The following is a 13,210-nucleotide window of genomic DNA, read 5'->3' on the forward strand; positions in this document are numbered from 1 at the left end:
ATTGGGAATTTTCTCCCCAGTTAAAGCAGCAATTAAGTTATGGAAAAATGTTTTCCATGTGGTACCTGGAACAATAACATTGTGCTGTTGGGCACAATGATTTATTAGTTACTATCCTGATCATCTTTATTCAATTCAGTCTTATTGTCCTGGGTGTTTTCCCCTCTTAGGAAAAGATGATCATCCTAGTAGGCTGAAGGAAGATCTTAGGTGATGAGCTAAGTCCTACCTTCCCCTAGACTTGCCTGAAGGAATGATTGAACCATTTATTTTAATTCCTCCTGGAGGTTGTCAGCCCATCTTGGTTTGGCGGGGCAGTGAGCACGTGCTTTAGTCAGGCATGCGATGGAAGTGAAGCAGGCCTGCCCTGGCCAGCCACGTGTCTTAATTTGTACCCAAAATTGCAGTGAATGAACTCCGCGAGGTTCATTTTGAGCACCTGCATTACTACCAAACTGTGACTGCTGCACAAAGCTGCAGACATAACCTGTCATACGCAGCAGTTTCAGTGTCCCATCTCTTGGACACTGAGCAAAATTATCACAGTGCAAGTATTCCAGTAAAGAGTTTTCAGGATGTTTAATCATCTTTTCAGTGCAGGAGCTTGTTAATGCTAACATCTGCATATGTCATTGCTTGACTTTACCTATTTTTCTCCTCATTCAGAATTAAGTGGATCAGCCAAACTGATATTTTTTGCATCTTGACCCCTGTTAATAATGTTAGTTTCACATCTTTTGTCAGTGCTGCTGTTTTCCAGTAGTTCTTATTTTACACATGTAAGTTCTTTGTACAATTTCGCTCGTTGTCTTCTCTCACTCATCCCAGCTCAGCAAAAACAAGAGTCTTAGGCCTGGATTTTGCAGTCTGAGCCATCCAGGCAAACCTTTAAAAATTCCATGGGGTTCTACTGAACTGCAAATTCACAGACCAACCATACCTCAAAATACATTCATGATCCACCTCTAAGCCAAGGGCAAGGCTTTTGTGGGTATCAGGGTATTCTTGATGATTGGCAAGGCAAGCCCCCGATTTCCTAATGTTTATAAGTAAATATCAAATTGGAGAGTTGTGAAATTCACCTTTCATTTGTGAAATGTTTATTTTTGGTGTTGAAGGATGAAAATCTAAGCATGCTCCTTGCATGCTGTTGTTTAATGATTACTATTACATGTACTCCCAATAAGGAGTGTTCCTGCTGGAATAAGTGGACATTTCAAGTGTCCCCAGGATAGGAATACTGAAGTCAGCATGCCCAAGATAACTTATTCATCTTCTCTTATGCCCTGAGAGTTAGAATATATTTAAAATGGCACTTTCATTTCTGGTTTCACCTCTGTGTGGCAGATTAAAGTAGCACGGTTTGCCTTGCCACAATCACATTTTTACTGGATAATTACAAAGGGCTTTCCCTTTAAAAAAGCAGTCAAATATCCTATCGTGGCTGTGATTCGGGGTTGTTTTTTTTTTTTTTTCCCTTCCATATTTAAATTTCACCTTCACCCTCTGTGTGGCGGGAACCTGCCTGGGAAATGCAGGTGGGAGTGGACACCAGAGCAGAGCCAGTGTGGTGTGCTGCAGAAAAAAACAACACGTGGCAGATGTTCGTGGCATTGCTGGATGCACTTCTGGAAGTTGCTCAGATGCTGCCATGATGAGCACAGTGTGAGAAGTTACATAGCATGGACTGGCTTCCCTCTGAAGGGCTCTGCGGAGTAGTAAGCGTCCTGGCCCTGATCCAGCAAGGCACTTAAGCATATGCTTAATTTTAGGCACATGAGTGGTTTCAGTGAAGACCTAAGAGAATTATTTTTAATTCACAGATCATTTAATTCAATAGGCAGGTCTGCTGCAGCATATGAAAAGTAGATCTTCATATTAAAAATACTTGGGAAATCGGCGATGAACAAACGTTGTGTATGGGCAGCAACCGTTTCTAAAAAGCAGAATGAGGTAGTCATCACCTTTATTGTGGGAAAATACAAAGTAGATCAGGCAAAAGCACTTACAGCTATCTGGGAGCTATTTCTAAATTGAAAATAAGGACAAATAAAAGCTTGTAAGAACATTTTTTTTTCATTTGAAGTAGGGAAAAATTTATTCTCTTGATGTAAATAAAAACCTTGTTTGCAGATTGAGGAATTTGTTTGTGTTGAATTTCAGCATCAATTTCAATATTTTATAGTACATTTATCTACAGCTGGAGCATGACAGATTTGTGTATATTTATATGTTTGTGTACATAATACATATGTATACACACATACACAAGGATGCCCAAAGATATACATATACACAGTTTGAAAACTCATCATTATTGCTGGAGTATAAAAACATGCCTGATGCAGAAACTTGTCTCGAGTCTGTTAGCTTAGAGACTGCGTTCATCTGGCACCGTGGGCTCCTCGCAGAAACAGGGAACTTCTTCTGTGTAGGAGCAGAATTCCACCAGATCTTGGCTGGAGGTGAAAGGCTCACCTCCCTCCAGATCTCTCCCAAGCCTTTCCCTGACACATTTCCTGACATTCCACCCTCTGTAGACCTGTACAGAAGGTGTATTCTTTCTGCACCCCGTTCCGCAGGTAGAAATGGCCGTGGGCTATTCTGGGTTTGTTTAAACAACCCCAAAAAGAAAGCCAAGAGTACAAATGTGCAGCTGGCATTAGTCCTGTTGCTCTGACCATTAGAGAAAGGTGCACAGGTATTCCCAGCATGAGCGTGGGGTGCAGGAGAATATATGGAATGCAGGGAAATCGTACTGAGCCTGACAAACAATTAACGACGGAGCAGATGGTGCCCCTGCAAAACATTCAATAATAAATGTGTGCGTGCGCCGGAATCAGTGACTCTAAGTAGGACAACCTAAAAAGGTATGCCACTTATCCTGTGGGCAAGCAGGACTTTACAGTTCTTTTAATAATCCCTTCATCCTGCGAGTTCTCCTGTGACCCTGATTTCCAACGCAGGAGGTCAGCCTGGCCGGCCGAGTGCAGCCCTGCCTCTAATTGAAGTCCAGCTCTGTCCCGCCGGAGCTGCCGGGTCCCGGCCTGGGCTGCAGCCCGGGCTGCTCCTTTGTCACTGAGCATACCCGTGAAAATTAAATGAACATTTGGTGGTAGGCATGTTTGCAGAGAAGAAGGAAAATACTGTTATGTAAAGTGCCATCACATTTTGATACCGAGTGCAGAGGCATTCCCTGCACCAGGGAGGTGAGCGTGGATGCCTCAGCCCTGGTTCCTACAGACAGTCCACCGAGTTAATACTTTTTCTTATGCAGAGATTTATTTTTCCTTTCAAAACATAGTTTTAAATGTTAGAAATTTTTTTTTTTAGTTGAAAAGGCCTTAATTTAATTTTTTTAACCATCTGCTCGTCTAAGATCCCTCTAGTGTAACCTTAGAAAAATGAAGAATACATCTTTAAATCTTGTTTGGTTTGAATGAATGGGTAGATAATCCTGATCAGATGTTTCTTTAGAGAATAATGTTTAAAACGATTATGGAACTTAGCTGTCCTGTCTGTTTCCTAGGTACAGTATTTTCATTTCAGTTGTGAAGTCATTAGGGGTCATCCAAGGTAACCGTTTATTAAAATAGTCCTCTTTTGTTTCAGATTTCCTGTTGAGATGCTTTAACATGTAAAAATCTCCCTGCTGATGTGTCATGTTAGCTTTCCTAACCTCTAGATAGAAACCACAAAGCAGCCTACATAGCTGTATGACTGGTTACCCACCTACATAAACAATAATTACTGCTAAGTGGGAAATTAGATGTCACATTTTAAGTCTAAATGAAAGTAAAGTATTTGAGAATACTGTCATTAAATGCTTGAAGTTAATCGCAGTTCCCTCCCTCTGTTTGTTTTGTAGGACATTTGGGCTTCCAGGACAGTTTTGTCACATCAGGTGTTTTCAGTGTGACTGAGCTAGTAAGAGTCTCACAAAGTAAGTATCATGTTGTGTCTGATTTATGTGGTTTCTGCAATCCAAGTTCTTTTTTTTCTTTGATTCTTATTGTTCCCTTTCTCAATTCAGAAACAGCATCTTGAAAATTAGGACTCTCTTCTCCCCACTTCTTGCATTTATGTGCCACTTCTTTTAATGGGTGAAAATAAACCAGCAGAATTTTAGAGTGAGCTGATAAATAATTAGATTCTGCAAACTTGCATGTGCAAGTTGATAAGCTTGTCTGGTACCCAGCTGAAAATGGGCAGAGTGCAGACAAATGCATCAGAAATCAGCCTCCCATGGATCCCTTGGAGGATCCAAGGGCTGTATTGTAACCAGACCTCTCGAAATTACCTGATCTGTGCACATAAACCTGGAAATTTTCTGATGCTGTTTTTTCACATTGTGTTCATCCATGCCATGTGTACGTCCATGTGTGTGATTCTTGGGGCTGTCCCAGTGCAGGGCCAGGAGCTGGACTTTGATGATCTGTGTGGGTTCCTTCCAACTCAGGGTATTCTCTGAATTTGGGGTTTGTACACCTGCAAGTTGCTGAAGTCATTAATAATGCCAACGACTGTGCCAACTTCAGCCCTGAAAACCTCACACATCCTGACTTCCCCAGGCCCACATTTTCCATTAGCTGAATGCGATTCTGGCTTCTGAAAGGATTTGGGTTTTGACCTTTAAAGAATGCTAATGCCCCCAGCGTGAGTGACACGCTGCAGCATGATCATTACAGGCTTGTCAATACTCACTAACAACACCAAATTAAGAGCACCTGTCACCACCCTGTTCCATTGATCAAAGGTGCATTGACTGTATTTTGCCATGACATAATCCAGATAGTCCAAGGAAGGACTATGGACAGGGTCTTGCAGAGACACTGCTCCAAAGCCAGGCCTGTAGGGATTTTTTTAGGGATCTAAAGAATTCTTCCCTGTGAGGGTGGGGAGGCCCTGGCACAGAGAAGCTGTGGCTACCTCGTCTCTGGAAGTGTCCAAGGCCAGGCTGGAGCAACCTGGAAGTGTTGTGGAAGGTGTCCCTGCCCATGGCAGGGTGGAACTGGGTGATCTTTAAGGTCCCTTCCAGCCCAAACCATTCTGTGATCTTTTCTCCAGCTAGTGTGGAGATAATATCACATTATCACCAATCACCACTGCTCCAGGTGAAATCATCAGCTCTGTGCCCCTTTAAAACCTTAGGGTGCATCCAGTCTCTTTAGGGCATTACGAGGAGAGCCATAAAAATGGTTCTCCTCCTAGAGAGCAGAAATATTTATTTGTGTGCTGGCTCTGGGATGTAATTCAAGTCATTCTAGGGCTAGAATCTAACTGGCACAAACCTAGTAGAAAATCCATGGTTTTGAGTGAGAACACAGAGTTTCTCAGTGGATTTTCCTGGTTTATTTCCTCTTTTGGGAAGACCCTAGCTACTAAATTTGCTTTACATTCAAAAAAGTGATGGTACAAGGAAAGCATGGCAAGTGCGAGGTACATGAGAGCTATATGCCCTGGAGAGAGGCAGAGAGAAAAACGTTGAAGAAAACATTTCTCCTGAGCTTCCTTCCCTGACAACTGGTGGGAATTTTGAGAGAAGGGCAAAGTTAAGAGGACTCAGAAGTCAAGAGGAGCTGCTGAGTGCTCAGCACATGTGGAATCAGTTCACTTGCTGAAGTGCTTAAGCAGAGCCTTTGGCACCAAACTGGCTGTGCAGGGAGCAGAGCCTGGCTGGTACCTGCAGCCAGGGTGGACAAGCCCAGGTTGTCACCAGGATTTGAGCGTCTCCGTGTTTTGTCACTTCATTTCACTGTGACAGCGTGAGGCTTTTGAAGCCCAAAGGGTTCACCCTCCCCCTCTGCAAGGCATCCCATTTCCCCACAGCCTTATCTTGGCTGGAGGAGCCCTGCACAGCAGAGCTGCCTCTGGACTCTGTCAGCCGTGCTCCATGTGTGCACTTTTCCTAGGAAAGTGCCCCACTCCTGGCTGGAGCCTTCCCAACCTCCCCCAGAGCTTGGCACTGACCTCGTGAGCATCGTGTTTCAAGCTTATTAATTTTCCCTGATATTTTATTGTAACTAAAGTGAAACACTGGGTATCAGAAATCCTAGCACTCAGCATGTTTTGCAAATTATGAGCTGTGTCTGAGATGTTCCCTCTGCTTGCAGTTGACATGCACCACCTTCAAGGATGGGGCACCTGCATGCAGGAAGAGCATGGACTTTATTAGAGATAAGAAAGAAGGTGATGGTGGGAAAAATACAAAGATTCAGCTTTTATCTGTTCCAGACACAGGAGTTTGCACTGTTTTGCATGGGCTCTTTAATAATCCTGGGAGGTCAAGACCTCAGTTTTATATCCTGTCTACAAGCCAGCACCTCTACCAAAAATAGTGTCCCCAAAGCATATCGGGATATCACTTCAGAACTGACTCAGAGGGAAGAGTGCCAGCAACTGATTTAGCTACACTGCTTTTGATAGCACCCTGGATTTTCCTTGGAGAAGCCCCAGACATGTACTGACCAGCCTTAACCTTGTTTACTTTATGAGGTCTGAGAAGCCCACAGCCTGACATGCCCTGGCTACCCAGTAGGATATGTTTAGTGTCAAGTCTAGCAGCACATTCCCAGAAAACTCAGTATTAACTCACATGCTTATATTCAAAGAATTATTTAACATAACAGAGAAACAAGGCAATTGCTGCATATTTGCCTAAATTGGTAAGCAAGGTCTTTTAAAGTTAATATAACCCTCTCTGGGTTGTCTGCATGTTCCTGTGTCCTGATTTGAGACCAGTCCTCTTTCCAAAAAGGTCATCTTTGTGTATACCCACTGTTATTTTTCTTTCTACGCTTGCTTTTGGTAATACAATGATAGAAATAAGCGATTTCCCCCCAGTTTTAACTGGCTTGCGGCAGCTGTTATCCAAAATTAATCTTACAAAATATTGTGGGTAGCAGTTATATGCAGGACTTATTTAGTAAAGTTCCCAGAGGTCCACATGACAAGGAGTCTCAAGTAAGAGGCAGTTGTCTCCGTCATGCAAATTTGGGGAATGAATTAATCAAGTGAAAGGTCAGCTGTTTCTGTTATCTATCTTGCCTATCAGTGCTGATGATCACACTTTCTGTGAGCTATTGAACAAGTCTAGACTGTGTTGGTAACAGAAAGTTGCTTTCTTCAGTCCTATAGATGCAGATTTTCTTTGGAAATGCTGCCCAGCTGCTGAGTCTTGCAGAGCCTAGTAAAACAGAGAAAAGAGATCATAGACGTGCATCTGAAAAAACAAAGACTCCTCTCCAGCCCATCTGATGTGGGTGTTGCAGCTCATGCTGTCAGTTCTCCTCCATTATTAGCAGGCAGAGGGTGTGAGCTCCTCTCTGAGTGTTGTCTGTCACCCCAGATACTGGGGAGACCCATCCAGATAACAGAGGGTTCATTCTTCCCTCTCTGGAGAGGTCTGTGCTGACAACAAAAGGCTCAGAGGCAGAAGCGTCGGGGATGGACGGGTTTGGGAACTGACAGCCAGCTGTTGGCCAAGTGAAACCTCCTCCTTTTCTCCCCTTGTCAGGAAAATATTCCACTGGCTGTGGGCAGCCATCTCAGGGCACTGGAGGAGACCCTCTGCAGAAGGTGCTGCAGGGGGGTGGCTCTGGTGCCAAGTGTCCCCGTCCCTTGGCAAGGGCTGGGAGGTCGTGGGAGGCTGGAGCAGGGAGAAAGGCACAGGGAATGCATCCCCCCTTGGCTTTGAGTCTGCACCATGTGCAGGGAGAGCTGCTGGGAAGATCTCCTCCCTCAGAGGTCATTCAAGCAGCCAGATAAACTGCACTGCCCAGGATGTGAAGAAAGATTTAGGATTTATGAACGTTGGCTAGAGCCAAATCAAACATATTTGTTTGGTGGTGTGTTATTTGTCAAAATGACATCATTCTTCGTGCTGATAAACAAGGGAATTCTGACTGCACCCCGGCCTGAAAATGCCACACGTTGGGTTCAACGTGTGCTGTGTGCAGTGAGGAGCAGTGGGGGGGACTTCTAATCCTTCTGATGAGCCTGTGGCACCACAGGCACACAAACTCGCTCACTGCTCCTGTGCACACACAGAAATGGTCCAGCTAATTATCCCCGAAACACTCAGGCTGATTCCACGGGTGTGGACAGGACATTTTGGGAAGCTCAGGATCCTGCGTCCACACTGATGCAGCAGGTGCCAGGCTTGGGGGTAGAGCTTTGGGGATGCAGAAAGGGGCTTGAAGTGTCCTCGCCACGAGGGCAAGGGCTGGGCTGGAGAGGCACTGCCAGCACTCCAGGCACGCAGCGTGGGTGCGACTGAGGAAACGCAGCCTCCTCGTGCCTCTCGTCCAGCTTTTCCCACAGGGAAAGTGAATCCCAGCAAGGTGTGGGGTGCCCTGGCACTTGTGGAGTGGCTGGGCTGGGCAGTGGATGCCTTTTTGTAGCCCAGGAGAGGCTTTTCTCCTCCTTACAGACACGTGTGTGCAGCCGGGGTGTGATAAACCTGCTCTCCCTGAGCTGCAGCCTGTATGTTTTCTGCTATACTAAGCAGTACAGTAGTGAAGGCACTTAAAGTCAGCAGCATGAAAATTAACATTTAAAAAGATACTCTATATTCCTTAGGAAAGCACTGCTATCCAAAACTCTCTGTGTGGGCTTGGGTATGAGAGGGAGAAAAAAAGATTATAATAAAAAATAGACTGCAGGCATAGAGTGAACAGTTGCCGTGACCTTGCCTTTTGTATGCCATTACACAATTCAATGGCAGTCCACTCAAACCTTGCTCTCGATCAATATCCTATTAAAGCAGCACAAAAAGTCTCTATAAACTTAGTGGTTAGCTATGTTTATAAATGGAACTCAGCATAATTAGATGGTCAATAGCAGGCTGTACTTGTAATTTTAAAATGAACATCACACATTTCATATCTGTTGTATTCGGCGAAACCTCTTTGAATCTAATGATACAGTGTGGAGCAAACAAAGGCCTTGCAAAAAAAAAAAAACCCACCCAGCTCCCCTTTCCTCCCAGCAGCAGCAGCAGCACAGTGTGTTTCCCTTTGTTTATGGAGTCACAACACAGGAAAAAGTTTATTAGTCAAATGTCATGTTTCTCCCATTTAACCTTAAACACATTATCACTTCACTGCAGTGTTACACATGTAATGATCTTAGTCACATCCCAGCACCTCTGTAAAAATAAATACATACAAATGGAAAAAAAAAAAAAAAAAAAAAAAAAAAAGAGGCTAAATATTAACGTGGCTTAAAGAAAGTGCCATATTCCAAGGGAGGCAAATGCCAGCCTGGCTGGTTTTATTTAGCAGGTTTCCTGTTCTGTAATTCAGTAATTTTTTCAAAATAAATATTGTAGTTGGGTTAAGTTAGAGGGCTTTTTCTTAATTTCTCCATTATTTTTCTTGACATTTCGGGTGAGGAGCTGAGCTGGAAGGGAGCAGGCTAGGAGCAGAGTGATGCTGCCCTGCATCCCGGGAGTAGAAAAGTGTCAGGCAGAGGCACCACCCTTCCTGCTCCTCCTCCTCTGGGCAAACCAGCTCCTCCTGCCCCTCCGAGTGTGTCTCAGCTGCACAGGGAATTTTTGTGATGCCAGCAGCTGAAATGTGGACTCCAGGCTGGGTTTGGGGCAAGAGGGATCCTTCCCTCTCACCTCCTTCCAGCTCATAGCCCTGGGTCAGGCGGCATCTTGAGGTTTTTGCTTTGAGTCACAGTTGCAGCATGTGACATCCTTTCTCATTTGGGGGATGTTCCTGAGCTGTCAGGAGGTCACTTTGCTGCAGAGCAGTTCTTACAGGGGTAATGGTGTGGTTTAGATGTCGTTGCCTGGAGTTTGTGCGGCTGCAGCTCCCACCACACTGCTCCATGTGGGGCTGGAGCGTGTTCCTGGGGCATAGGAACAGGAGTAGGGAGGTTGTGTGGTGGATTGCCACATGCTGCAAGGAACAGGTTTGGTTTAGACAGAGTGTTTTTAGTTTAGATGGGGTTTTTTAGTTTCGACAAGAGTTTTGCCACAGTTTGCACCACTTTGATCCCTATGCGTACTCTGCAGAGATGCTGCCTTTGCTGGGAGTCACAGAATCCCAGAATGGTTTGGGTTGGAAGGGACCTTAAAGCCCATCTCATTCCAGCAGGGACACCTGCCACTATCCCAGGCTGCTCTAACCTGGCTTTGGACACTCCCAGGGATGGGGCAGCCACAACTCCAGCACACTGTTGTGATTTATGGCAGTAAATGCAATAACTGCAAGCAGAGGTACAAATGGGCTTTGGTGGAAGATAGACACTGTCAGAAAGGCAGGAGAAGAGATTTTTGAGCAGCTCAGCCCTGTGCAAGCTTTGCCACAGCACTTCTGTGGCCAGAGACCTTGAGCTGATGGTGGCAGGGTGGTGGCTCCTGTGCAAGGACTGCCACAGGGTTCAGGTACTGGCCCCCACAGCCCAGCCAGGCACTTTAACCTCTGCTGATGTCTATTAAAGGTGAGTTTTGTTCTTTAACCCTCTGGTTTCAAACTGGCATTTGAGTGTGGCAAGGTGGTTTTGGCCAGTGACCAGTAGAGCATCCTTAGTGTTTGCTACCCAGGCAGCAACCCCTATGGGATCAGCCCTTTCTGCTTTGCACTGAGTTTACACAGCATCAGCAATACCTTGTTCCTACCCTACCCCTGCTCTGAACACACATTCCATTTTTCTATAGGGCCAACTCAAGAAATATCCAGGATTTGGGGGAAGGGCAATAAACAGGACAGGGGGAAAGAAAGAAGGGAAGCGTTGCCACATACCAGTTTTTCTTCCTTATCTCCTTGGAAAAAAACTGTTTCATAAATCTGGCAATGTCCAGGAAGTTCATTGTGCTCCAGAAAGAAACGGTGCTTTAATTCAGTGCTTGCCTTTTTATGTTCCTGTTTGGAAAACTGTGTGCTTAACCTGTAAGTTTGGGAGGCAGAGAGTGCAGAGGAATTGCTCAGGAAAGGGTTTGCAGAGCACAAATCTGTTTGGCAAGGAAGTTGCTGAAAACTGTGGAGTAGATGCTGCAGAGAGTACCTTTATGATTGATTTCCATTCAAGTCAGACTGACTGCAGTGTGGTCATTTTTCTAACCCATAACTGCACACACTGCAGCAGTCTGCTATCTGCAGGGTGTCTGAATTATAGCAGTCCATGTCCCTGTTACCTTTTACACAAATTACTTACACCGGTTTCTTTTTCCATGCAAATTCATCAGTTTTACAGCCTCTTGTAGCTGCTGTCAGGAAACTGTTGCAGAAAGCACAAATTGATAAAACGAGTTAATTTTACTGTGCTTAATTTTTCTTTCCCTCTGTTAACACACCCTCTCATATACCTAGTGTGCAGGAAGCATATGATAGTTAAGAGAAGATAACAAAGGATTTGAGTGTTCTTGTCATAAATTACTTCCCAACTTAATTCCTTTTAATGACCATTCCAGATTTTCTCAAGTTTTAATGGCGTTGTGCATTTTCCGTCCCCGGCTTTTAAAAGTCTGTGGATATCCAGGCTGTTCCCTTTCTGTCTCAATGACGTTCTTAAAAGATCCTTGCCAAACAACAACTAATTGTCTTGTGGGGATGATGAGGCAGCTGCAAAGCTACATTATTCCTCTGTCAAATCTGACATTGTGAGCTCCTTAAGACTTGGGGTGAAATACTGGCCCCGTTACAGTCAGTGGCAGCACTCCCAGCCCAGACATGTTAGCTGGGTGATAGGAGCTATCCTGTCTTCATTTCCTCACTCCTTCCCCGTTGGACTCAAAGATTTTTTCACGTTTGAAAATGGGCCAGATTCTCAGACCAAAGATTAAACTTGGCTCAGCATCCCTGTGTGGCACTGAGACTGCTTCGCCTTTGTGGCTGCGAATCAGGGCTCTCAGACAATACAGCCCAGGCCAAGCTGGTGCATTTCATTGTGCAGGACGTCCTTTTTCAGATGGCTCTGAAATGTGAGAGAAACTCACGATCTGTGATTGCCAGCCCCCGAAGTTGTATTGTCCTGTAAATAGCACTGGAACAAGCCACAGTGGACATGGTACCATTTGCTGTATTAGTGGCATTTCGGCACAAAATCCATTCTCTGCTGACTCCAACGTTAAGCTGCTCTGTTCCTTGTCTGCTCCCAGAGGAGTACAGCACATGGAGTTCGTGGCTTGTGCCTGCAAATTTCAGGGTGTGTAGGAATCCGTGACGTTTAATGTGAAACCAAATTTCCAGGACAGGGAAATTGCAGGGATTCGTATCCCCTGCAATAAAAATTTCAGTACTGGGCAAGGTGATGAGGTGAAGAGTGGAAGGTCACTGCTAGATAAAACTTTTGGGGAGTCGTGTGTCTCCAGCTCTGATTTAGCTGGAGGAGACGCCAGAGGAAAGCTCAGATGCTCTTAGGAGAAAAGAATTCAAGTTTCTCATCTGCTTTTTTAACCTCTGTGCTTGTGGCTGTAAATCACACGTACCCCAGAGGTTCTGAGGTGTGTATTTCCCTGCCTATGCTGCTTATAGATCCTGCCAAGCACTCTACAGGGATGATGCAGCCTATCTGTAACCATGCCAATGGAGACAACGTGGTCCTAAAAGCACCAAGTTTCATTAAATGTTAGAATTACATTAATAGAAAAGTAGTGCTTAGAGAAAGTCATGCCATAATTGTTTAATTTTAAAAAATAATAATAATATCTTTGGAGGAATGTGAGAGAGATTCTATGTCACGGAACATTGTATTCTTGATAAAATTTCCATCTTCTTGAGTGCAATGCCAGGTACCATTAGCATTTCCTAATTTCCACATCCCACCTGTTCCCATCGTGAAACTAAACACACCCATGAGGAAGAAGAAAGTGATTTTGAAGTGCAATTCATGCCATATTCACATGACTTACTGACTGCAATCTCTTTTGTTTCCCCAGCACCGATAGCTGCAGGAACAGGCCCTAATTTCTCCCTCTCAGATTTGGAAAGTTCTTCGTACTACAGCATGAGCCCAGGAGCAATGAGGAGGTCTTTACCTAGCACATCCTCTACCAGGTAATTTAATCTCTGCCTACTACCAGGTTCCTTGGAAACCCAGGCCAGCATCATTACTCATCGGGGGAAGTAACCATTAAATTCTCTGACAAGCTGTTTGGGGGCCTCATGATGTGGAGCTGTTTCAGATTCACAGAGCTGAATGTTCAGCTGGATTGCAGTAAAGTTCTTTTTGTGTGTACGAGCCTCTAAGAAAAACTGCT

At 44.7% G+C, this 13,210-nt stretch overlaps 1 protein-coding gene across 19 annotated transcripts in view; it reads left to right on the plus strand.

The window, feature by feature from the left end:
- NFIA (nuclear factor I A) overlaps positions 1-13,210 on the plus strand; it is a 409,015-nt gene that overhangs the window by 315,081 nt on the left and 80,724 nt on the right. For all 19 annotated transcript variants that reach the window (XM_068198897.1, XM_068198899.1, XM_068198898.1 and 16 more), the window contains 2 exons: positions 3,869-3,943; positions 12,890-13,007. In XM_068198897.1, the coding sequence (XP_068054998.1) occupies positions 3,869-3,943; positions 12,890-13,007 (193 nt within the window). The remainder of the gene's footprint in view (positions 1-3,868; positions 3,944-12,889; positions 13,008-13,210) is intronic.

This window comes from Anomalospiza imberbis, chromosome 9, assembly GCF_031753505.1.
Source record: "Anomalospiza imberbis isolate Cuckoo-Finch-1a 21T00152 chromosome 9, ASM3175350v1, whole genome shotgun sequence".
Taxonomy (NCBI): Eukaryota; Metazoa; Chordata; class Aves; order Passeriformes; family Viduidae; genus Anomalospiza; species Anomalospiza imberbis.